A 22,813-nucleotide genomic window follows, 5' to 3' on the forward strand; every position below is an offset into this window, starting at 1 on the left:
CCTTTCCTCTCCCTCTGGTCTTTTCTGCTAACTGTTGTCATTGGAGTTACATTTTGTTATTTCAGATTATTCTCAGTTTGGTGTTTGTGTGTAGCGAGTAGCTATGCATATTCATTTAGTAGTTGCTAGCTGGGATGACTCGTTGGTCTAGTGTATTGACGGTCAGCTATAATTGGGCGGTGCTCCATGGGACATTAATATGAAGTGTTGTGTCAGCCTGTAATTGCCAAATCATCAAGTCAATACATTACCCCTTGCAATAAAGCAGCCCCAGGCCCAGCCTCAGACAAGGAGCAGTAACTCTCTGCTCTAACCATATGGTTGATTGAAGATCCTCAACCTCCTTTTGATGTCTGGCTTATCACCATAGGAGGAGATCAGCCCGTAGGGAGACGGCAGGAGGAATGGAGATCATATTTCAGAGGGAATCGCCATGCTCATTTAGTTTGTAGTTGGCATGTCTTGGTCCTTTATGTAAAAAAAAATAAAGATTTTAACATTCCGTTCAATTTGGCTGCCATCACCATAACTAGTACCATCTTTGTCCAGAGACGGTTTCATCCATAACACAACCTTTCTTTTTTATAATGTTGCTTCCTTTTCTCAGAGAGAAATGTTTGCTCTTTTGAACTTAGACACTTCAGTGAGTGGGTTCAGAACTTATGAGCACAAAGTTCTTTGATTGGGGCCGTGAGAAGAAATGTCTGGATTTTATTCTCAAACGCAGTAACCAGATACAGTGGGGCAAAAAAGTATTTAGTCAGCCACCAATTGTGCAAGATTTCCCACTTAAAAAGATGAGAGAGGTCTGTAATTTTCATCATAGGTACACTTCAACTATGACAGACAAAATTACAAGAAAAAAATCCAGAAAATCATATTGTATGATTTTTTTTTTAAATGAATTTATTTGCAAATTATGGTGGAAAATAAGTATTTGGTCAATAACAAAAGTTTATCTCAATACTTTGTTAGATACCCTTTGTTGGCAATGACAGAGGTCAAACGTTTGCACTTTATAGGGAAGAGGGTGCTATTTGGGACACACAAGCCACCACTCAACAGCAGCCTCAGTTCTCTCACTGATACACTATTATAGCTCTGAATCCTCAGCCCCTGTTTTCTCACGTTAGGCTATTAGGAAAGTTGCTGCGGAATTTATGACACTGTACTCCGAAAAATAACTGTCACTTTTATTTTTTCCCTTAATCAAGCGAACACTCCCCAATTTACCAGGCAGCCTGACAGCCTCAGTAACACTGTCATTCCCTTCTCCACCGGTTGGGGGCTGGGGGATTATAGCCACAGGGGAGTGTGGGTGGGTATGTGAACTGTTCCCACCCCCTCTCCCAATCCCTAAGCACAAAGCATCATGTTACATTGAGGGGGCCATCAATCACCATGTCCTTCACTACAGATCTACTTCAGTATATAAGACTGTTTATCACCACGTCCTTCACTACAGATCTACTTCAGTATATAAGACTGTTTATCACCACGTCCTTCACTACAGATCTACTTCAGTATATAAGACTGTTTATCACTACGTCCTTCACTACAGATCTACTTCAGTATATAAGACTGTTTATCACTACGTCCTTCACTACAGATCTACTTCAGTATATAAGACTGTTTATCACCAAGTCCTTCACTACAGATCTACTTCAGTATATAAGACTGTTTATCACCACGTCCTTCACTACAGATCTACTTCAGTATATAAGACTGTTTATCACCACGTCCTTCACTACAGATCTACTTCAGTATATAAGACTGTTTTTCACCAAATCCTTCACTACAGATCTACTTCAGTATATAAGACTGTTTATCACCACGTCCTTCACTACAGATCTACTTCAGTATATAAGACTGTTTATCACCACGTCCTTCACTACAGATCTACTTCATAGCAGAAGGTCGCAGACCGTGTGTAAAATATCCATATGTGTTCCTTATCTCAGGACACTGCTGACATGGCTTTTTAGTATCCATCTTACAGACATGCACCGTTTTATAAAAGTGTAACCATACAGGGGCACAACTTTGGTTTTAGAAGTTGGGGGTCACATTTTCTTTTAGGGGCTAGATCAGCTTTAATATTGCAGATAGATTGTGGCTTCCATCAACGTAATTGTCTGCATAATTTCAAATCCCCCATATATATTATTTTGTAAATATATACAGTACCAGTCAATAGTTTGGACACACCTACTCATTCAAGGGTTTTTCTTTTATTTTTTAGCATTTTCTACATTGTAGAATAATAGTGAAGACATCAAAACTATGAAATAACACATGGAATCATGTAGTAACCAAAAAAGTGTTAAACAAATCAAAATATATTTTACATTCTTCAGTAGTAGCCACCTGTTGCCTTGATGACAGCTTTGCACACTCTTAGCATTCTCTCAACCAGCTTCATAAGGTAGTCACCTGGAGTGTATTTCAATTAACAGGTGTGACTTGTTAAAAGTTAAGTTTCTTTAAGTGCAGTCACCAAACCATTAAGTCCTATGATTAAACTAGCTCTCATGAGGACCGCTACAGGAAAGGAAGGCCAGCATCCCGGAGTCACCTCCTCACTGTTGATGTTGAGACTGTGGTTTTGTGGGTACTATTTAATGAAGCTGCCAGTTGAGGACTTGTGAAGCGTCTGTTTCTCAAACGAGACACTCTAATGTAGTTGTCCTCTTGCTCAGTTGTGCACTGGGGCCTCCCACTTCTCTTTCTATTCTGGTTAGAGCCAGTTTGCGCTGTTCTGTGAAGAGAGTAGCACACAGCCGTTGTACGAGATCTTCTAAAACCTATGGGTGCAAACAACGTTTCCACAATGGGTTATTAGCAGGACAATAGACTCTTCAACCTTTACAAAAGGATAGCTAGGTGTGAATTATTATTTTTTAAATAATCCCCCCAATTTGCTATGTATTAAGTACTCTAAAATTTTACGTTTCTAACTACAAACATCATGCAACCGCAAAATGTTGTGTAAGCCATATACTCTACAGGATTTCTTCATCAACATATTTATGCTTTTGTTAATAAAATAATAAAAATACCTTTTCAAAATACAGGTGTTTATTTCAACTATCAGCAGGACAGTTGACTGTTGCTGAGTTAATGGACTTTAAATATATTAATGGCTCCATAGCGAACTACTATGGGAATAAATATCACTGAATGACAGCATAGGGACTGGTCTTGATAATCAAACAGATTTTTATTTGGAAATAAAATAATAATGCTCTTCACTATCACAATATTAAAAACTTTCAGTTGCATCCATGAATTAAATCGCTTTAGCCTACATGGTGTGGTTCATCTGATGAAGGTGCACATGGGCCTATTTATAGAATGAATATGAATTCAGAGGGCAGAAATGATTAAATATTAAAGCATTAGACCTCTCACTAAATGCGTCAGTCATACAAAATACGAACAGGTTTTGCGGCGAGCAAAGTTCTTTGTTTGTCAGACAAATCATTAGGTTGAAACTACAGAACAGTACAAAACAAGAGAACACACATGGTTAATGTTTTATTTATATATATATATATATATATATATATATATATATATATATATATATATATAATCTCTTACAGAGCCTTTCCATAAGTCCACTCAAGTTTCTTCAATTGTTTTCTGACTGTGATTAGAGCGATCTTGTACGCTGATGCCAGCAGATTCCAGATTGCCTTTGCTGATCGCTCATCATCTTCAACCATTGGTGAGTTGATGGCTTGAATAATCTTGCTGGAAATGGAATACCACGGTAGATGCTGTGTTTGTGGTTAATTGCCAATATGAAAAACAGTCTAATTAGTTTGAATTCACAATCGCTTTATTCGGCTGTGATTGGGAGTCCTATTGACCCAGCATCGTCCGGGTTTGGTCGGTATAGGCCGTCATTGTAAATAAGAATTTGTTGTTAACTGACTTGCCTAGTTAAATAATTTAAAAAATAATTTAAGGCTCCTTTCTCTTCTCTGTGCTGGAGTTCTTTTAAGAATAAAGTAGGCTAATGAAGGCAACAAAGAAGACAACATTGTTGCTTATTGGAACACCCAAATTCATCCAATTGTTATAATAGGATTTGAAGCAATAGCCTACCCGCTTGTGGTCAACTATTTCAGCACAGTTTGGCGCTGCTCTGAGATGAGCATGGGGAATGGTATTAATAAATCAATGAGATTTTCTCCGTTTGGGTATTGGCTAGACTACAATTAGAGTGTGGAAGTGTTAGGATTATATTGCTCTTCACACGCAGTCACTTAGTAGCCCTACTCCCAACCGGTCACGTTGTACAGCGCCAACCTTTGAAAGCCAGTCAACGCTCCCCCCCACCCCCCTATGTTAACACAAATTTTTCTCTCTTTCTTATTCTCCTATTTTCGTCTTGCTAAATAAAAGGTACTGTAGGTTCCCAGATGCTTCCCACCTTTCCCTCAGCTATACATCCAAGTCTCTTCCTATAACATCTGCCTCCATCTAATCCTTGTTTAGTGTTACTGAATCAGGCGCTGTCTGTCAGATGTATACTTGTTTTTCTTGGAATAGAAACACCATAATATTAATCAAATGAATTAAGCTACATGTCTTAATCAATCACATATACTATGTTCTTACAAAAAAAGGTTTTAACTTTTCTAGTACAGCCAATATTAAAAATGTAAAAGTTTTCTCAAAGATGCCCTCTGGTGGTCAAACTATCACTAACTAGCATTAATGGCAACAATGGCTGACACACAATGTGCCGTAGAATTCTGCGGCAGCCCGCAAGCTGTGTCCCAGTACTTTTAAACAAAGAACCACTGTAAATCCAGTCGGATAAACACTCCAAATAGTCTTCCCGACTGCTCGGAGGCGTCCGCCTGGTCCTAAAGCACACTCTTGCCATGTTTTGTATTACATTCCAATGACAAAAATGCAATTTCAGAATGTCGGGGGGACATGTCCACCCCTGTCCCCAATGAAAGTTGCACCCCTGGAACCATGACATGGTTAATGATACAGCTGCCGATAATACAAACACATCGTCATGGTGTGTCCTTCCCAGAGGCGTCAGCAGCAGCTTGAGCAGAATTCAAGTGGATCACTATAAATAAACGGTCTCTGTTGCCATGCTCCAATGTGTATGCGAATTGCGACGCTTAACATCCGCTCATTCGGACAGCGACGACATTAGCTGCTGTTATGAGCCTATAGAGGGTAACAGAGGATATGATCAGAGGACAGCCTAGTTATTGTTGGTAATACACATGTGTGTGTGAGACTGTTCCCCTTTCTCAAGGTGTGTGCGAGCGCAACACAGAGGGAGGCAGAAAGCTTTGTGGGCGGTCAAGGTCACCTTGGAATGCAAATGCAGTACACTGCATGAACCCTTGGCAGCCGTATTAAAATGATCACCTCCCCCCTTCTGAACACTGCTGTGGGTGCAGCAGAGCAGTGCAGGCTGCTGAGAAGAGCAGCCACAGAAACAGCAGTATATCTATCACATCTCTGCATTGACCTTGCCCTTTTAGAGGGGGTCAGAATTACGCAGTGGCCTGATCGCTACTGTTGGTCTCTCCAGGAAAGCTTCACTGGTCGTGGGAAAGAGGCAGAGAGAATAGCAGAGAGGTGATCGGTAGATAGATATTATATTGAAGACCACAAAGAGATGACAGATTGCTTGACCTGTGTGTCCTTGACTGTAGTTTCCACATGATGTTAACACCAGTATCATATCACACACCTGCACACCGTGGTAGTTTGGTGATCTGTGAAACACTGTCCCTAATGCTCACTGTAATCTGTGCAGCAGTGAAGCCGTTAACTATTGATTTATGCCGTCAAGCAGGGAAGGCAAGCAGCGGGAGGGAGGGGGGCTATGGCAGTGGGGAAGTAGTAATGCATTCTGGTCTAGGTTCTATAGGTCTCGGCAGCCGGCAGTCATCTATCTCCTCTCTGCCTCGCCCTCCCTCCCTCCTTCCCTCCTTTCCACTCTGCACTGCATTGAGAGAAGCATGTGGAGGAGAATTGTAAATGTGCTGTGCTCTGAGTGTGTGTGCAGCGAGAGCGTTTCAGAGAAGAAGAGCCGAAGCTAGGAGAGGGAGAGAACACGAATGCAAGAGGGGAGCGCCTGCCTCCCTTCCCTTGTCATAGCGTGCGGGCGTGTGAATGTGTGTGTGAGCAGTGTGTGTGCCCGCTGCAATGCTGAATAAGGACAATCGCTGCTGCCTCCGCCCCCCCGCGCCAGGATGATGTAGCGGCCCAGGCTAGTGTCGCGTCTCGGGGAGCGCCGGGCCTGCAGAGCAGAGAGGAGAGAGAGGGGGATGAAGGGCCGGGGCTGCTGGGAACCAGGGACGGTCCGCTCCTTCTGCAACTCGGGCTGCCTCAGTAAACTGAACCAGGGTCAGTACAGCAGCTACAGCTCAGCCTCAGGAGGAGACAGCCCCCACACTCCTCTCACACCACCCCGGAGGAAAACTTCGGCCTGCCACCTCCTCCACCTCGTATGCCTCGGAGGTATCCATCCATTTATCCATCCATCTCTCTGTATCGAACCGGCGCTTTCTGGCTTTTGGCTCAGTTCCGTGCTGCTTGGGACCGACTGCAGCCTGGCCGGTGTTAGTGCTTTGGACCATCCACAGCAGCAGCAGAGTTGAGATGGGTGGACGTGCGTTCATAGGGATGCAGCCTCCCCTCCCTCCCTCTCTTCCTGCTCTCCCTTCCTCTCTCTCTTCCTCTCCCAGTCACTCCCTCTGTCTTCCGGCTGCTTCACTTTGTGTTTGCACTTGGCAGTTATGAAACTTGCACATGCTAGCTAGCCCCTAGCTGTGTATATCTGCATGCCGTAGTTGTCTGTGCATGTACAGTATGTGAGTAGAGTGTTAATAGTAGCAGTAGTCCATATATAATGATGACATTGAGGATTGTAAAGATGCTAGCTCTTGCGGCTCCCTGGGTCCTAGAGCCCCTCTGCAGAGTCATGGAGATGATGACCACACTTATGCAGTTCAATGCAGTGTGTGATACTGCACTATAGTTACTGTACCAGCATAAATCTACTTCGGGTTACTTTATATTTATTTCCTGGGTGTAAGTTTAAGATATTAGTCTACTTTATCACCATGTGAATATGCAATTGATTTACATTCTGTTTCCGTTAGGGGATTACACATTTGTAACAGCAGTTTATCAGTTCAAGGTTAGATTTGGTTGTTTAGTTGTGAAACTTTATTTGGGGAAGTCCATGTCAGCTGTGTGTCAGAGTGGACATGTGTGGCTGTTGGTGCAGGCCTGTTTAACTAACCAGCATGGTATGTGAGGTGAAGTGATGGGGATGAACCCATTCATGGACTTTACAGTTTGTGTGTTGAGTGAGTTGAGCTGTGGTTGAAATTATGTCAGTTAAAGTTTTTATTGTCATAATTTGGTGCTTTGATTGGTCACAGTCTCTTATACCGTAGGCAATCCTGTTCCTGGAGGGCCGCGGGTACTGACGGATTTTGTTCCAACTAGGCTAATTGATCAGTTCAATGATTGCCTAATTCAACACACCTGGTCTTCCAGTTCAGTTAAATCAAAAACATGAAGCTCTTGCGGCACTCCAGGACCAGGGTAGCCAAACTACCCCTGCCATAGACTCTACTGCACAATGACCATGTTTTCTCTCTTTCCCTCCATCCCCCTTTCCCACCCTCCATTACCCCTCTCTATCCCTCTCTCCCCCTGGAGCTGGTAGTGATGTTTCAGTAGGACAGCTGTGTGCTTCTGCCCTGGGCTTTCTGTACTATCTCTGCTCTACACACACACACACACACACACACACACACACACACACACACACACACACACACATTTTGTTTTTTCAAAGACTAAAAATGGGACCTGATGCGTCTCTGCTTGTCACTAAGCATGAAGGAGGTAGATTGGGGTTAAGGCCCTGCGATAGACTAGACTCAGCATTAAGGAGGTAGATTGGGGTTAAGGCCCTGCGATAGACTAGACTCAGCATTAAGGAGGTAGATTGGGGTTAAGGCCCTGCGATAGACTAGACTCAGCATTAAGGAGGTAGATTGGGGTTAAGCCCTGCGATAGACTAGACTCAGCATTAAGGAGGTAGATTGGGGTTAAGGCCCTGCGATAGACTAGACTCAGCATTAAGGAGGTAGATTGGGGTTAAGGCCCTGCGATAGACTAGACTCAGCATTAAGGAGGTAGATTGGGGTTAAGGCCCTGCGATAGACTAGACTCAGCATTAAGGAGGTAGATTGGGGTTAAGCCCCTGCGATAGACTAGACTCAGCATGAAGGAGGTAGATTGGGGTTAAGGCCCTGCGATAGACTAGACTCAGCATTAAGGAGGTAGATTGGGGTTAAGGCCCTGCGATAGACTAGACTCAGCATTAAGGAGGTAGATTGGGGTTAAGCCCTGCGATAGACTAGACTCAGCATGAAGGAGGTAGATTGGGGTTAAGGCCCTGCGATAGACTAGACTCAGCATTAAGGAGGTAGATTGGGGTTAAGGCCCTAGACTCACTCAGCATGAAGGAGGTAGATTGGGGTTAAGGCCCTGCGATAGACTAGACTCAGCATTAAGGAGGTAGATTGGGGTTAAGGCCCTGCGATAGACTAGACTCAGCATGAAGGAGGTAGATTGGGGTTAAGGCCCTGCGATAGACTAGACTCAGCATTAAGGAGGTAGATTGGGGTTAAGGCCCTGCGATAGACTAGACTCAGCATGAAGGAGGTAGATTGGGGTTAAGGCCCTGCGATAGACTAGACTCAGCATTAAGGAGGTAGATTGGGGTTAAGGCCCTGCGATAGACTAGACTCAGCATTAAGGAGGTAGATTGGGGTTAAGGCCCTGCGATAGACTAGACTCAGCATGAAGGAGGTAGATTGGGGTTAAGGCCCTGCGATAGACTAGACTCAGCATGAAGGAGGTAGATTGGGGTTAAGGCCCTGCGATAGACTAGACTCAGCATGAAGGAGGTAGATTGGGGTTAAGGCCCTGCGATAGACTAGACTCAGCATGAAGGAGGTAGATTGGGGTTAAGGCCCTGCGATAGACTAGACTCAGCATTAAGGAGGTAGATTGGGGTTAAGGCCCTGCGATAGACTAGACTCAGCATGAAGGAGGTAGATTGGGGGAGGTTAAGGCCCTGCGATAGACTAGACTCAGCATTAAGGAGGTAGATTGGGGTTAAGGCCCTGCGATAGACTAGACTCAGCATGAAGGAGGTAGATTGGGGTTAAGGCCCTGCGATAGACTAGACTCAGCATTAAGGAGGTAGATTGGGGTTAAGGCCCTGCGATAGACTAGACTCAGCATGAAGGAGGTAGATTGGGGGTTAAGGCCCTGCGATAGACTAGACTCAGCATTAAGGAGGTAGATTGGGGTTAAGGCCCTGCGATAGACTAGACTCAGCATGAAGGAGGTAGATTGGGGTTAAGGCCCTGCGATAGACTAGACTCAGCATGAAGGAGGTAGATTGGGGTTAAGGCCCTGCGATAGACTAGACTCAGCATGAAGGAGGTAGATTGGGGTTAAGGCCCTGCGATAGACTAGACTCAGCATTAAGGAGGTAGATTGGGGTTAAGGCCCTGCGATAGACTAGACTCAGCATTAAGGAGGTAGATTGGGGTTAAGGCCCTGCGATAGACTAGACTCAGCATGAAGGAGGTAGATTGGGGTTAAGGCCCTGCGATAGACTAGACTCAGCATGAAGGAGGTAGATTGGGGTTAAGGCCCTGCGATAGACTAGACTCAGCATGAAGGAGGTAGATTGGGGTTAAGGCCCTGCGATAGACTAGACTCAGCATGAAGGAGGTAGATTGGGGTTAAGGCCCTGCGATAGACTAGCATCTTGTCTAGTCTATCACACACATAAGGAGTTCCGTACCAGTAAGGAGAGAGTCTCCTGCTCCTATGAGCTGTTCCGGTTTGCACAAGCCGAGGCTGCTTACTAGGGCTGCGACGATACCAGTATCCAGGGTTGAAAGTCAGGTGGTCTGGTATGGTGTGCCGGCAAAAATAAATAGTGGGGGTACGCCGTACTGGTAAGAAATGAAATCTACTTTCACCCCTGCCAGTATTGCAATATGTTTTCCGTAGCATAACTGAAAATACTAAGCAGACTAAACTCTTGGTCCTTTAAAAACCTGCTGTATGTAAAATATTCTGCTATAGCTTGGATAGGAAATGTGACTCTGAATGACAACAAGTATCACGATACTGGTATGGTCATGGCCCCACTACTCTCAGATCAAACCGTGACCAGAAACCATGTAGAACTCAGTACAGACTGTTTCAGTGTAACTGACCGTCATCAACAGTCGTTGCATGAACTTTTCTTCTGGCCTCTTGAATTGCTATTTCTCAATAACCCTGTCATCATGCATGCAGCAGAACCCTACAGCACCACTGTGGGTTCCCAGGCCAGACTCACACACTTTCCCTTCCCAGCATGCCCTCTCACAAGGACGAGGAGGTGCCACTGAGGTGCTGAATTTGCATTTAGTGGCATGGACAAATTAATGTCCATGCCTGTAGAGAGTGGGAGGGAGAGCAGAGGAAAATTTCCCCTTGAAGGCCCCTGATGTAAAAGGACTTTTAAAAATGCATTTAATTGATTGATTGATTGATTGATCAAAAGTAGTGCACTATATAGGGTATTGTGTGCCATTTGGGACCGAACCTGAATGTGCTGTGGATCGATCAACATATTGGCTCTCTAAAATATCCCCTCCTTTAAAGCCTGCTATACTATGCCAGGCAGGAAATAGATTATTGCCCCTCTGTCTAATAAATATTCATATGGATTTATTTCAGATCCCTTTCAGAACTTTTTTACAATTACATTTCACATTTGTTTTCATTGAAAGCTGATCTTTTGCTTTCTGGTAAAATGTGAGTTATGTTGCCCCTTACTCACCAAACCCTCGGTCTGTTTTTATATTGTGTTCAATATTCTACTAGAAGTGTACTGCAGAGGTTGGGGGGACAGTGATAGGTTGCTCTGCACAGTTCCTAATTTGGTTGCTTTGAGCCGGGCACTGTGTTACTGGGTTTAACCTGCCGTCTCCTCCATTTGTCTTCACTTGATGCAACTCAGGGGAGCCCAGCAGCCAGTTAGCAATTACCGCTCAGGATTACACTCTCCTCCCTCTCCTGGCCCAGGACACACCGCTCACACACTCTCTCCTCTGTCCTCTCTGTCCTCTATCTGTCCTCTCTCCTCTGTCTCTCCCCCTCTGTCCTCTCTCCCCTCTGTCCTCTCTCCTCCTGTCCTCTGTCCTCTCTGTCCTCTGTCCTCTCTGTCCTCTGTCCTCTCTGTCCTCTCTGTCCTCTCCCCTCTGTCCTCTCTCCTCTGTCCTCTCTGTCCTCTGGCCCAGTCCTCTGTCCTCTCTGTCCTCTGTCCTCTCTGTCCTCTGTCCTCTCTGTCCTCTCTGTCCTCTCTGTCCTCTCTGTCCTCTGTCCTCTCTGTCCTCTCTGTCCTCTCTGTCCTCTCTGTCCTCTGTCCTCTCTCCCCTCTGTCCTCTCTCCCCTCTGTCCTCTCTCCCCTCTGTCCTCTCTCCCCTCTGTCCTCTCTCCCCTCTGTCCTCTCTCCCCTCTGTCCTCTCTCCCCTCTGTCCTCTCTGTCCTCTGTCCTCTCTGTCCTCTGTCCTCTCTGTCCTCTGTCCTCTCCTCCCCTCTCTGTCCTCTCTGTCCCCTCTCCCCCCTCTGTCCTCTCTCCCTCTGTCCTCTCTGTCCTCTCCCTCTCTGTCCTCTCTCCCCTCTGTCCTCTCTCCCCTCTGTCCTCTGTCCCCTCTGTCCCCTCTGTCCTCTCTGTCCTCTCTGTCCTCTCTGTCCTTTCTGTCCTCTCTGTCCTCTGTCCTCTGTCCTCTCTCCCCTCTGTCCTCTCTCCCCTCTGTCCTCTCTCCCCTCTGTCCTCTCTCCCCTCTGTCCTCTATCCTCTCACTCCCCTCTATCCTCTCACTCCCATCTATCCTCTATCCTCTCTCCCCTCTATCCTCTCACTCCCATCTATCCTCTATCCTCTCTCCCCTCTATCCTCTCACTCTATCACACTCCTCTATCCTCCCTCTCTCTCTCGCTCTCTCTCAATCCTCTCCTGTCTATCCTCTCACTCTAACTTTCCCTCTATCCTCTCTCTCTCTCTTTCTCTCTTTCTCTCTCTATCCTCTTTCCTGTCTCCTCTCACTCTCTCTCTCTAACTCTCTCTCTCTCTCACTCTATTCTCTTTCTCTCAAACTCCCTCGCTCAGCTCCCTGTGTCTCTTCTCCTTGATGAATCTGACTACTCTAAAAGCACGCAAGTACATACTAGTCCGTCGGTACTACTAAATATAACCTACTCTCCAGATTTCATGGGTAGTTATGCATTACCTACCAATGCACCATTTCTCCATCTACGGCCTCCTTTAACCTCAGGTGTGCGTGTGGTTTGGGATGTGAGCTGAGCTGGATGAGGAAGAATAGCTTGAGTCTGTACTTGGAATATGCTATATATGGAGCTGAGTGGAGAGGGATCTGATAGGATTTCTGAAGTGGGATTATTTGCATTTTTACATTTTAATCATTTAGCATAAGCTCTTATCCAGATTGACTTACAATAGCAATTAGGGTTAAGTGCCTTGCTCAATGGCACATTGATTTTCAGCTTGTCAGCTCGAACCAGCGACCTTTTGGTTACTGACCCAACGCTCCTGCCACTAATTGTAATGGGTTCTCTGCAAAACAATGCATTGATTACTGATTAGGGTCACTTAAAATGGTATTTGGTACTGTATCTCATAAACATATTAGCCATTATATGATTTATGCAGTGAGGATGTGATTCTTCACATTATTTATTATGATGAACTGTTAATAATTATCTCATTATTACCTCATCATTATATGTCTACGCTACCCAGAGACTAAAGTACAGCCGTCTTCCCTCTGTTTGGTGTGTTTGTTCTGTTTGGTGTGTGGATGTCAGTGTTAACACACAGAGACAGGCTTCCTGCATGACTCCATGCGTGCTCCTGGGGTAGATCAGATCTCCATGCTAGTGGATGTACCCTGAACCAGACCACTGATCTGACAGCACATCCTCAGGAGAGCTGGAGACGGGGTCTGTCAGTTTAGTAGTACTGCACTGTTCTCCTAATTACACAACCTTCTCTGTCTTTATTTCTTATTTCTTTCTTGCTCTCTGTCAGACCAGACATGTGAGACATTAGCAGTTTGCATGCTAAGAAGGATGTGGAAGGTTGGACATTTAGTTGTGGGTTTACTTGACTTGTAAGGACTGTTTTTTTTACAGGAAGATCATAGACATCAAGATCGGCTGAAATTGAGGCATAAAATCCGAGCAGTAGAGGGAGCCTCAGCTTTCTATTGGTCTCTGTGTAATAGGTGTTTTCTGAGGTGTGGGGAGGAGGATGACACGCCGCCCTTGAGTCGTGACTCATGTGGTAATCGACTCTCTCGCTCTGTGTCGTCGACCTTGCTAAGGGGAGCCATCCCGCCACATCCGTTGTCCTGTGCATTCCCAGGGGTGGGGGGGCTGAGCACGGACACTGAGTGTAGCAGTACACTGCACCATTACCTGCATAAGATTACCATTAAGCCCCCCACACAACGCTCTGTGTACCCTGGGGCTGCTAGCCATGTGTCTTGTATTTCTGATTGGTTCACTGATCAGCCACTCATATCCTGTCATCTAATGTTGTTTGAAATGAACTTCCTTTGTTTTATATTTCATTTCATTTCCTCTGTATGTTTGACAGATGATGATCATGACAACTTTCCTTCACATCTGGCTCACTACCAAATGAAGTCCCCTTTTGTGTTATAGCTAAAAACATCCCAGCTTTAGTTTCTCCACATCATAATGTCCTAGCTCTTATTAGACAAAGAATACCAGTATCTCCCCTCTGTGATTTCACCCCATGAAACCAGTGTTTCTGTTCACAGCAGGCAGCCTCCCCATTAGCTGTGAGGTGAGTGTACTGATGATGGTAGGGTGGTTTGACTGTTATGGATTCAGAGACTGCATGCCGGGGGCCCGGAGGTGCTGGAATGGCAATTAGTTATGCAGACAACCTGCTGTAAGCAGATTATCCATTAAACACATAGGCATAGTCCTTGGTGCATGTGACAGTTTATTTTTAAGTGCCATCACTTGGCTGGTGAACTCCTTGGCAGTGAGTTGTGAATAATGAGAGCAGGGCTTTGCTGCAGAGTTCCTCTACCTCTACTCTAAACTTCTGTTCCAACTTACCTGCCTCAACCCACCTGTCCCAAGCTCATTCTCCATCGCCTCCTTTAGTGAGTGATATAGGCTATGTCAGCCAATAGTAGAGGCCTATCAGTAGCCTACAACCAATCACGGCAAAGCAACAATTTCGGTAGCCCTGGCCGAAAATGATATCTGTATAGCAACATGGACAGTTAAAACTTAATACAGACTTAATACATTTATTTTCTCCTCATAAACGGTTTAAGAACGGGCTGATCATACCCTGGCCATATCCTGTTCCTGCCTGCTGGTCTATTTATTCCTTCCCTACAGCCCCACTTAGGCCTCTCATCTTGGGATGTCCTGATGTTACCCAGCTGTAATTTCAGTCTGAAACTGTCAAAATAAAGGAAACACTGACATAAAGTGTCTTAATAGGGCATTGGGCACCACGAGCCACCTGAACAGCTTCAATGCACCTTGGCATAGATTCTACAAATGTCTGGAACTCATTGGGATTCTTCCACGAGAAATTCCATAATTTGGTGTATGCATGTAATGGTTGTGAAAAATGCTGTTTCAGGCATCGCTCCAGAATCTCCCATAAGTGTTTAATTGGGTTGAGATCTGGTGACTGAGATGGCCATGGCATATGGTTTACATTATTTTTATGCTCATCCAACCATTCAGTGACCAAACCATTCAGTGAGCACTTGTGCTCTATGGATGGGGGCATTGTAGCCAAAATAATGGCCTACCCAGCATTTTATACATAACCCTAAGCATGATGGAATGTTAATTGCTTAATTAACTCAAACCACACCTGTGGGGAAGCACCTGCTTTCAATATACTTTGTATCCCTATTTACTCAAGTGTTTCCATTATTTTGTCAGTTAACTGAATGTGGATGACTTGAACACTGTGGATCAGGATGAGCGGCATTGCTGTAGTGGCAGCCATGCCAAGGTGTTGGAGGGTTGAGTTGCATAGGGCAGCCCCTCTTGGGTTGCAGAGTCGGGTTCTGGAGGCTATATTGATGATCCTGGGGGATGCCTCTGCCATGCTTCCTCTCCTCTATATGTCTCTGCTCTACCCTAATGTATTCTATAGACCACTACTAGTTAGTATACATCCTATAGTAGGCGGTGAGTCACTCGGTGCCTCGCCAAACAGTCCTACTGTTCCCCCTCTCTCTCTGTGGTGCCTCCTGCACGAACTGAGCCTAACTACTCTAATTATAATTCAATTCCAGGTCTGGGAGATGGTCATGGGGAGGGTCATTCTGGGCTCCCATCTCTGTTGTTGTAGGGCTGGACTGTCTCTACAGAAGCTCTGCCTGCTTTTGTCTTTTCCTCGGGCTGGACAGTTTTGTCTCTCTGTGCTCCTGCACACAGCGTGGCCATTCAGCACGCTCACGCATTACATCACCTAGTCAGAGCAGTCAGTCTCTGGCTGTCTATGCTGGTTGTGCTTGCTTACTGGTCACCACCCACTGGGTGAAGATGGAGGCCCAAGGGTGCAAACATGGTGAGTGCCCTCGTCTTCCCTTTCTTGTGTTGTTTTACCTCTCTCTCCCTCCTCTTTTTTCTCTCCTCCCTCTTCCAGGACGTCTCCCCTTTCAAATAGGAGGGTTGGTTCCCCGCTCTTTATGGATTACTGGAGGACATTTGATTAGCACGAAGAGAGACATCTTGTGCTGTCATTGTTCAGTCTCTTTAGCACAACCAAAACAGTTAGGAGATGAGTTATTTTTGTAGTCGATTGTGTGACTTGTACCTGGCTCTCTGGATCATATTTGTTCTTGGTTTATCATGAATGTCTGTTGATGTGGTTGCCATTTCTTGTTGTTATTTATGAGCAACTGTCTGTTGGTAGCATGTCATTCTGCCAGGTCAGATTGTGGAGTAATTGCCAAGGCTCTAGACTGTCCGCAGACATACAGTCCGCTAGCCTGGGACTGGGAATGAGTCACTTTAATCCACTCCACTGCCTGGTTCTCACTGCTCCTGGTGCTGCTGTCTTTATGACTCTGCTATGCCTGTGTAGAAGTGGAAACGGGTAGTAGTGCCTTTCAGGCTTTGTTGTCAGTAGTGTGTGCAGCATGTGATGGTTTTTGTCGTCACCGATGTAGGCCTACATGTTGTAAATGTGTTTGTCAGTAGTGTTAGTCACTTCCTCTGTGAGGTCAGAGAAAGAGCTGGCATGTTGCTAGTGGGAATGTGGAAGTAGAACAGCCTCTATGAGAGCTTCCTTTGCTAGCTGCTAAACTGACACTTTCACATTCAAGTGACATGCTTGGAACATTCTAACCACCACCCTAGGATGTGCAGGATTACTCCCTGATATAACAGATGAAGATCAGGAGGAGGAGGAGAGGGATAACAGAAGAGGACAGGCAGACAGAGATGTGTGTGCAGGAATAGTCTAAAGAAGGGAGAGTGAGACGGCAAGAAAGAATACAACAGAGCTATGCGAGAGTAGATGGAACGTGAAGAGGATGAAGGTGGTCGAAGAATAGCTGAAAGACTGTGAAAAGGATGGAACTGTCATTCTTCAGAGAGACTGTGAGAAAATGATTCTCCATGTCGTCCTCTGACCTGGGGTGATGGTGGGTTTCCTGAACCTTCTAGATAGATTCTAGGCGAAATCAATGACCTCCCACTCCTCAAGAGAAGCTACATTCCTTTTGAAGATGTGAAAGACCCTCCCATCTACTCAATAACCTGGCAGAGCAGTAGAGGCATGTTTCCAAGGCTCCAGCGTCCAACACTCTAGTGTTGAGGGTGATGATACCTCACCTCCTTTATTTAACTGACGACAATAATGTCTGCTGTTGCATTCATGAAAATATTAATTTTACTTCCTATATACACTGAGTGTACAAAACATGAAGAACACCTTCCTAATATTGATTTACACCCGCTTCGCCCCCCTTTTGCCTCAGAACAGCCTAAATTTGTCAGGGCGTGTACCCTACAAGGTGTTGAAAGCTTCCCACAGGGATGCTGGCCCATGTTGACTGCAATACTTCCCACAGTTGTGTCAAGTTGTCTGGATGTCCTTTAGGTGATGGACCATTCTTGATACACACGGAAAACTGTTGAGTTTGAAAAACCCAGTATCTTTGCAGTTCTTGACCCAAACCGGTTTGCTTGGCATCTACTATCTTATCCCGTTCAAATGCACTTAAATATTTTGTCTTGCCCATTCACCTTCTGAATGACAGGCATACACAATCCATGTCTCAATTGTCTAAAGGCTTAAAAATCCTTCTGTAACCTGTCTTCTAACCTTGACTCTGATTGAAGTGGATTTAATAAGTGACATCAATAAGGGATCATAGCTTTCACCTGGATTCACCTGGTCAGTCTGTCATGGAAAGAGCAGGTGTCCTTAATGTTTTGTACACTTCTGTCTTTTCCTTTTTTCTCTTTAGTTCATTCTCTTCCTTGTTGGTGCATTGGGGGGTTCTTGGGGGTGGGGAATGGAATTAATTGTTTTTTTTTCATCTGGGGGGGGACTGTGGGAGGGGTCTTGAATGGTTGAGGGACAGCTATTGGGGAACTGTGGAGGGTTTGGGTTTCACAAGATTGTGATCATGAAAAAGGAAACTATGACATATATTTTATATCACTATCATGCACACGCACCCTCACACACGAGGATGGCTCTGTTACGGAAAGACTGATACATGTTTGATTGTCTTGAAGGACAAACACTACAGCATCATGTTCTAATACTTTAATGTTACCCCTTCCTTTTGTTTTTTTTTGTAATAAATAATTATTTAAAAAAAGGTTTTGTATACTCAGTGTATAGCTTTTAACTCAAACACACAAATGTGCATGCACCCACTGCCACCGTACCATGCACACACACGTCTCTCTGTTACCAGTGCGTTATGGGACCCTTATAATAGTGTGTATCATCTTCAAACCAATTTCCATCACAGTAAGATCCGCTGGCATTATGCGACAAATACACTGTCACCTTTTGCAGCTTGGGTTGAGAAAATGGCGAAGAATCAGTTTGATCCATGCCACTTCTGGACTATAGAACAAATGTCAGACTTTTCCTGATTTGCCTCAATAAATCATGTGTTCTGACCTGACATTTAAAGGGTTTTTGTTTGTGGAAACGCGTGGTCAAGATGTGGTTGCTCTCTAACAGACTAACACACCTGTCTCTGATCAAGTCATACAGTATGTTGCGTGGGAGGTCTCTTTATTAAACTGACCATTGATGTTTGTATGACCACCACCAGGGTCATTGCAATGTGAAATCCCTCAGATCCCAGGGGATGTGCCATAATGCCTGGATGTGGGCTATATCTGGTTCTGTGCCTGACCCCGGGGGTATTTCTGGTCCCAGTAAGAGTATGTTTGGACAGAGGCTGACACACTGTTCTCATACTGTATGTTCAGAGTGGTCCCGAGTAACCTCTCCACTGCGGACACACTGCCCTGCAGTCACCACTGCAGCAGAGCAGGGCAGGGCAGGGCAGGGCAGGGCAGGGCAGAGCAGGGCAGGGCAGGGCAGGGCAGGGCAGGGCAGGGCAGGGCAGGGCAGGGCAGGGCAGGGCAGGGCAGGGCAGGGCAGGGCAGGGCAGAGCAGGGGCCCACTGAGGGAATGGAAGACTGCCTCATGTAAATACCCTGACTCGGCTTAAATAAATTTGTTCTGCTTCCGAGGGTTTCACCAGTGTCTGTCTCCGGAAAGGGGCCATTAAGAGAGAGGTGTAGATTTTACAGCTGGTTTTCACTTACATATATATATGTACATATATGTGTGTGTGTATATGTACAGTGCCTTGCGAAAGTATTCTGCCCCCTTGAACTTTGCGACCTTTTGCCACATTTCAGGCTTCAAACATAAAGATATAAAACTGTATTTTTTAGTGAAGAATCAACAACAAGTGGGACACAATCATGAAGTGGAACGACATTTATTGGATATTTCAAACTTTTTTAACAAATCAAAAACTGAAAAATTGGGCGTGCAAAATTATTCAGCCCCCTTAAGTTAATACTTTGTAGTGCCTGAAATGTGGCAAAAGGTCGCAAAGTTCAAGGGGGCCGAATACTTTCGCAAGGCGGTATATGTGTATATATATATATATGTAAGTGAAAACCAGCTGTAAAATCCAGCCGCAGAGCAATTCCAACACACATTTTATCAGTGGCAGTAATGACTATTTAATGTATTTTTTCAGTGTCTCTGAATCTCTTCATAGCTAAGTCATAGATGACCCTGTGTATTTTAGATGCAAACTTGTGCATGTGTGTATCTCTTGGAATATGATGAATCTGCAATGAAGCAAAGCAATCCGTCGACCATATATTTGGCTCATTAGGACCTCCAATAATATATTGATGGTTGGCTGCCTCTGTATGAATTTAACACAGACTCTGCTGCTGGTGAGCCTACTGCAGTGTCCTCCATTTTACATGTCTAGTGAGGAGGTCATTGAATGGTGAGATTATCAAGTGCTCTAACTTGGGAAACAAACTCATTTCTTAGAGAGCAATCAATAAAGGGAGATGGATGCTTGAGTTCATGCAGCCACTAGGTATTGGGCTTAGAATATGGAGTTGACATTTTAGGGGAATTTACTCCAAATAGCATTAAGAAGTGTTAATGTCTTTCTAATGTTTGATTTAGTTTTCCGTGTCTGTGGTGAGGATCCTGCATCCTTGATTTCCCTCCTTTATTTGAAGTCTCCTCTTATCTGAACTCTGATCTTTCCTCTGCAGATGACTCAGGGGACGAGGAGCCCACGACCCAGTCGGACCGCAGTGAGGGGATCCAGGGCACTCTGAAGACCCTGATCAGCAAGCTGGATGACCTCAGCACGTGTAACGACCTGATCGCCAAGCATGGGGCGGCCCTGCAGCGCTCTCTGAGTGAACTCGAGGCGCTGAGAGTCCCCGTGGAGGGAGGAGAGAAGATCAAGGGCGTCAATGAACGCGCCACCCTCTTCCGTATCACCTCGAATGCTATGATCAATGTGAGTAGTGAGACTTAAGGCTTCTACACATCTATCCAAATAAAGCTAGCAAACTACGGATGATATGTTAGGTCGTTTTTCCCCCCAACTCAGGTCCCTATTCAAATATAGAAGTTGGTCTATGTCCAGCGGAGATCAACTGAGACTACACACCGGGCAGATTCTTTCCACAACCGTCCATAGGCATTTGGGTTGGCTGTATGTTAGATATACAGTGGGTTCGGAAAGTATTCAGACCCCTTGAGGTTTTCCAAATGTTGTTTCGTTACAGCCTTATTCCAAAAGTGATTTAAATTAATATTTTTCTCATCAATCTACACACTATCCTTTAATGACAAAACGAAAACAGGATTTTATAAAAATATAAAAAACAGATACCTTATTTACGTAAGTATTCAGACCCTTTTCTATGAGACTCAAAATTAAGCTCAGGTGCATCCTGTTTCCAATGATCATCCTTGAGATGTTTCTACAACGTGATTGGACATGATTTGGAAAGGCACATACCTGTAGATATAAGGTCCCACAGTTGACGGTGCATATCAGAGTAAAAACCAAGCCATGCGGTCGAAGGAATTGTCCTAGAGCTCCGAGACAGGATTGTGTCGAGACACAGATCTGGGGAAGGGTATCAAAACATTTCTGCATCATTGAAGGTCCCCAAGAACGCAGTGGCCTCCATCGTTCTTAAATGGAAGAAGTTTGGAACCACCAAGACTCTTTCTAGAGCTGGCCGCCTGGCCAAACTGAGCAATCGGGGGAGAAGGGCCTTGGTCAGGGAGGTGACCAAGAATCCGATGGTCACTCCGACAGAGCTCCAGAGTTCCTCTGTGGAGATGGGAGAACCTTCCAGAAGGAAAACCATCACTACAGCACTCCACCAATCAGGCCTTTATTGTAGAGTGGCAAGACGGATGCCACTCCTCAGTAAAACGCACATGACAGCCAGCTTGGAATTTACCAAGAGGCACCTAAAGGACTCAGACCATGAGAAACAAGATTCTCTGATTTGATGAAACCAAGATTAAACTCTTTGGCCTGAATGCCAAGTGTCACGTCTGGAGAAAACCTGGCATCATCCTTATGGTGAAGCATGATGGTAGCAGCATCATGCTGTAGGTATGTTTTTCAGCGGCAGGGACTGCGAGACTTGTCAGGATCGAGGGAAAGATGAACACAGCAAAGTACGGCGAGATCCTTGATTAAAAACCTGCTCCAGAGCGCTCAGGACCTCAGACTGGGGTGAAGGTTCACCTTCCAACAGGACAACGAACCTAAGCACACAGCCAAGACAACTTGGTAGTGGCTTCGGAACAACTCTGAATGTCCTTGAGTGGCCCAGTTAGAGCCCAGACTTGAACCCGATCGAACATCTCTGGAGAGACCTGAAAATAGCTGTGCAGCGATACTCCCCATCCAACTTGACAGTGCTTGAGAGGATCTGCAGAGAAGAATGGGAGAAACTCCCCAAATATAGGTGTGCCAAGCTTGTAGCATCATACCTAGAGGATTTGAGGCTGTAATCGCTGCCAAAAGTGCTTCAACAAAGTTCTGAGTAAAGGGTCTGAATACTTATGTAAATGTCGTATTTCAGTTCGATTAATTTTCAAAAAAAGAAACTGTTTTTGCTTTGTCATTATGGGGTATTTTGTGTAGATTGAAGAAGGGGGGGGACACTTTAATCCATTTAATCCAGTCTGAATACTTTCCGAATGCACTGTATTCGCAGAAGCCTTTTACATGGCAATGGGTACTGTGTAGAGTGACCATCATTCTCAGTGCTATGGTATGATACAGTAGATGTGACAGGAATCACACAGGTCAGCAGATTTTGATTTGATTTTGATGTGTGTATTTACTGTAGTGATGTGCTTTAGATTCTCAAATGCTCTTGCAAATGTGACGACAATGGGAAGCTCTTCTTAAGTGTTCTCTTTCTAGCAGTGACGAATCAACCCACCCATCCAGTTACAGTATGTTAGATATGTGCGCTGGGGTTGTTAGCATCGGAACTACAGTAGCTCCTCTATTGCTATGGTTACTATGACCACAGAGAGTCATTTCCATAGGCCATGTGGTATTATAGTGGACTAGAGGGCAGAGGAAAGGAGAGGTCAGTGCTGAAGGAGTGATACCGGATCTGGGCTGGGGGGAGGGACAGGAATAGTCTTGCCCCCTCCCCAAACCTCCCTAGACCCTCCCAGCCCAGGGACATGAGCCCAGAGACGAATGCCAGAGCCCCCTCTGCCTCCACAAAACAGACATGCTCTTACAGGGGCCAGACGCTACACAGACAATCAGACAAGGTTTGTGTGTCTCTCTTTTACTATGCTGCTTGATTTTGATGTGTTTGATGTTTTTTTTTTGTATGTTTGACAATGGATAGCTTTGTTTTTGTCTGGGACACAGACTGTTATTTCTGTGGTTGTGTTTCTGACACATGGGGAATGTTCCCATAACATGGGTCACAAGCAGGTGGGATAGTGTATCCAGGGTACATGTACTTGACCTTTTTAAACATGGCCTGTACTGATACTGTGAGCTTTGTAAAAAGTTCAGCCCCATTTAGTGTTCTACGTCTGTGTGGA

At 45.0% G+C, this 22,813-nt stretch overlaps 1 protein-coding gene across 4 annotated transcripts in view; it reads left to right on the forward strand.

Annotated features, from left to right (window-relative positions):
* The window catches only part of LOC135514039 (oxysterol-binding protein 2-like), a 74,732-nt gene that overhangs the window by 31,482 nt on the left and 20,437 nt on the right, over positions 1–22,813 (forward strand). For 3 of the 4 annotated variants that reach the window (XM_064937185.1, XM_064937187.1, XM_064937188.1), the window contains one exon: positions 19,972–20,225. In XM_064937185.1, coding sequence (XP_064793257.1) covers positions 19,972–20,225 — 254 coding nt within the window. Of the gene's footprint in view, positions 1–6,281; positions 6,511–19,971; positions 20,226–22,813 lie in introns of those variants that run through there. The other variant, XM_064937186.1, reaches the window with a different exon arrangement.

Source organism: Oncorhynchus masou, chromosome 25 (assembly GCF_036934945.1).
Source record: "Oncorhynchus masou masou isolate Uvic2021 chromosome 25, UVic_Omas_1.1, whole genome shotgun sequence".
NCBI lineage: Eukaryota > Metazoa > Chordata > Actinopteri > Salmoniformes > Salmonidae > Oncorhynchus > Oncorhynchus masou.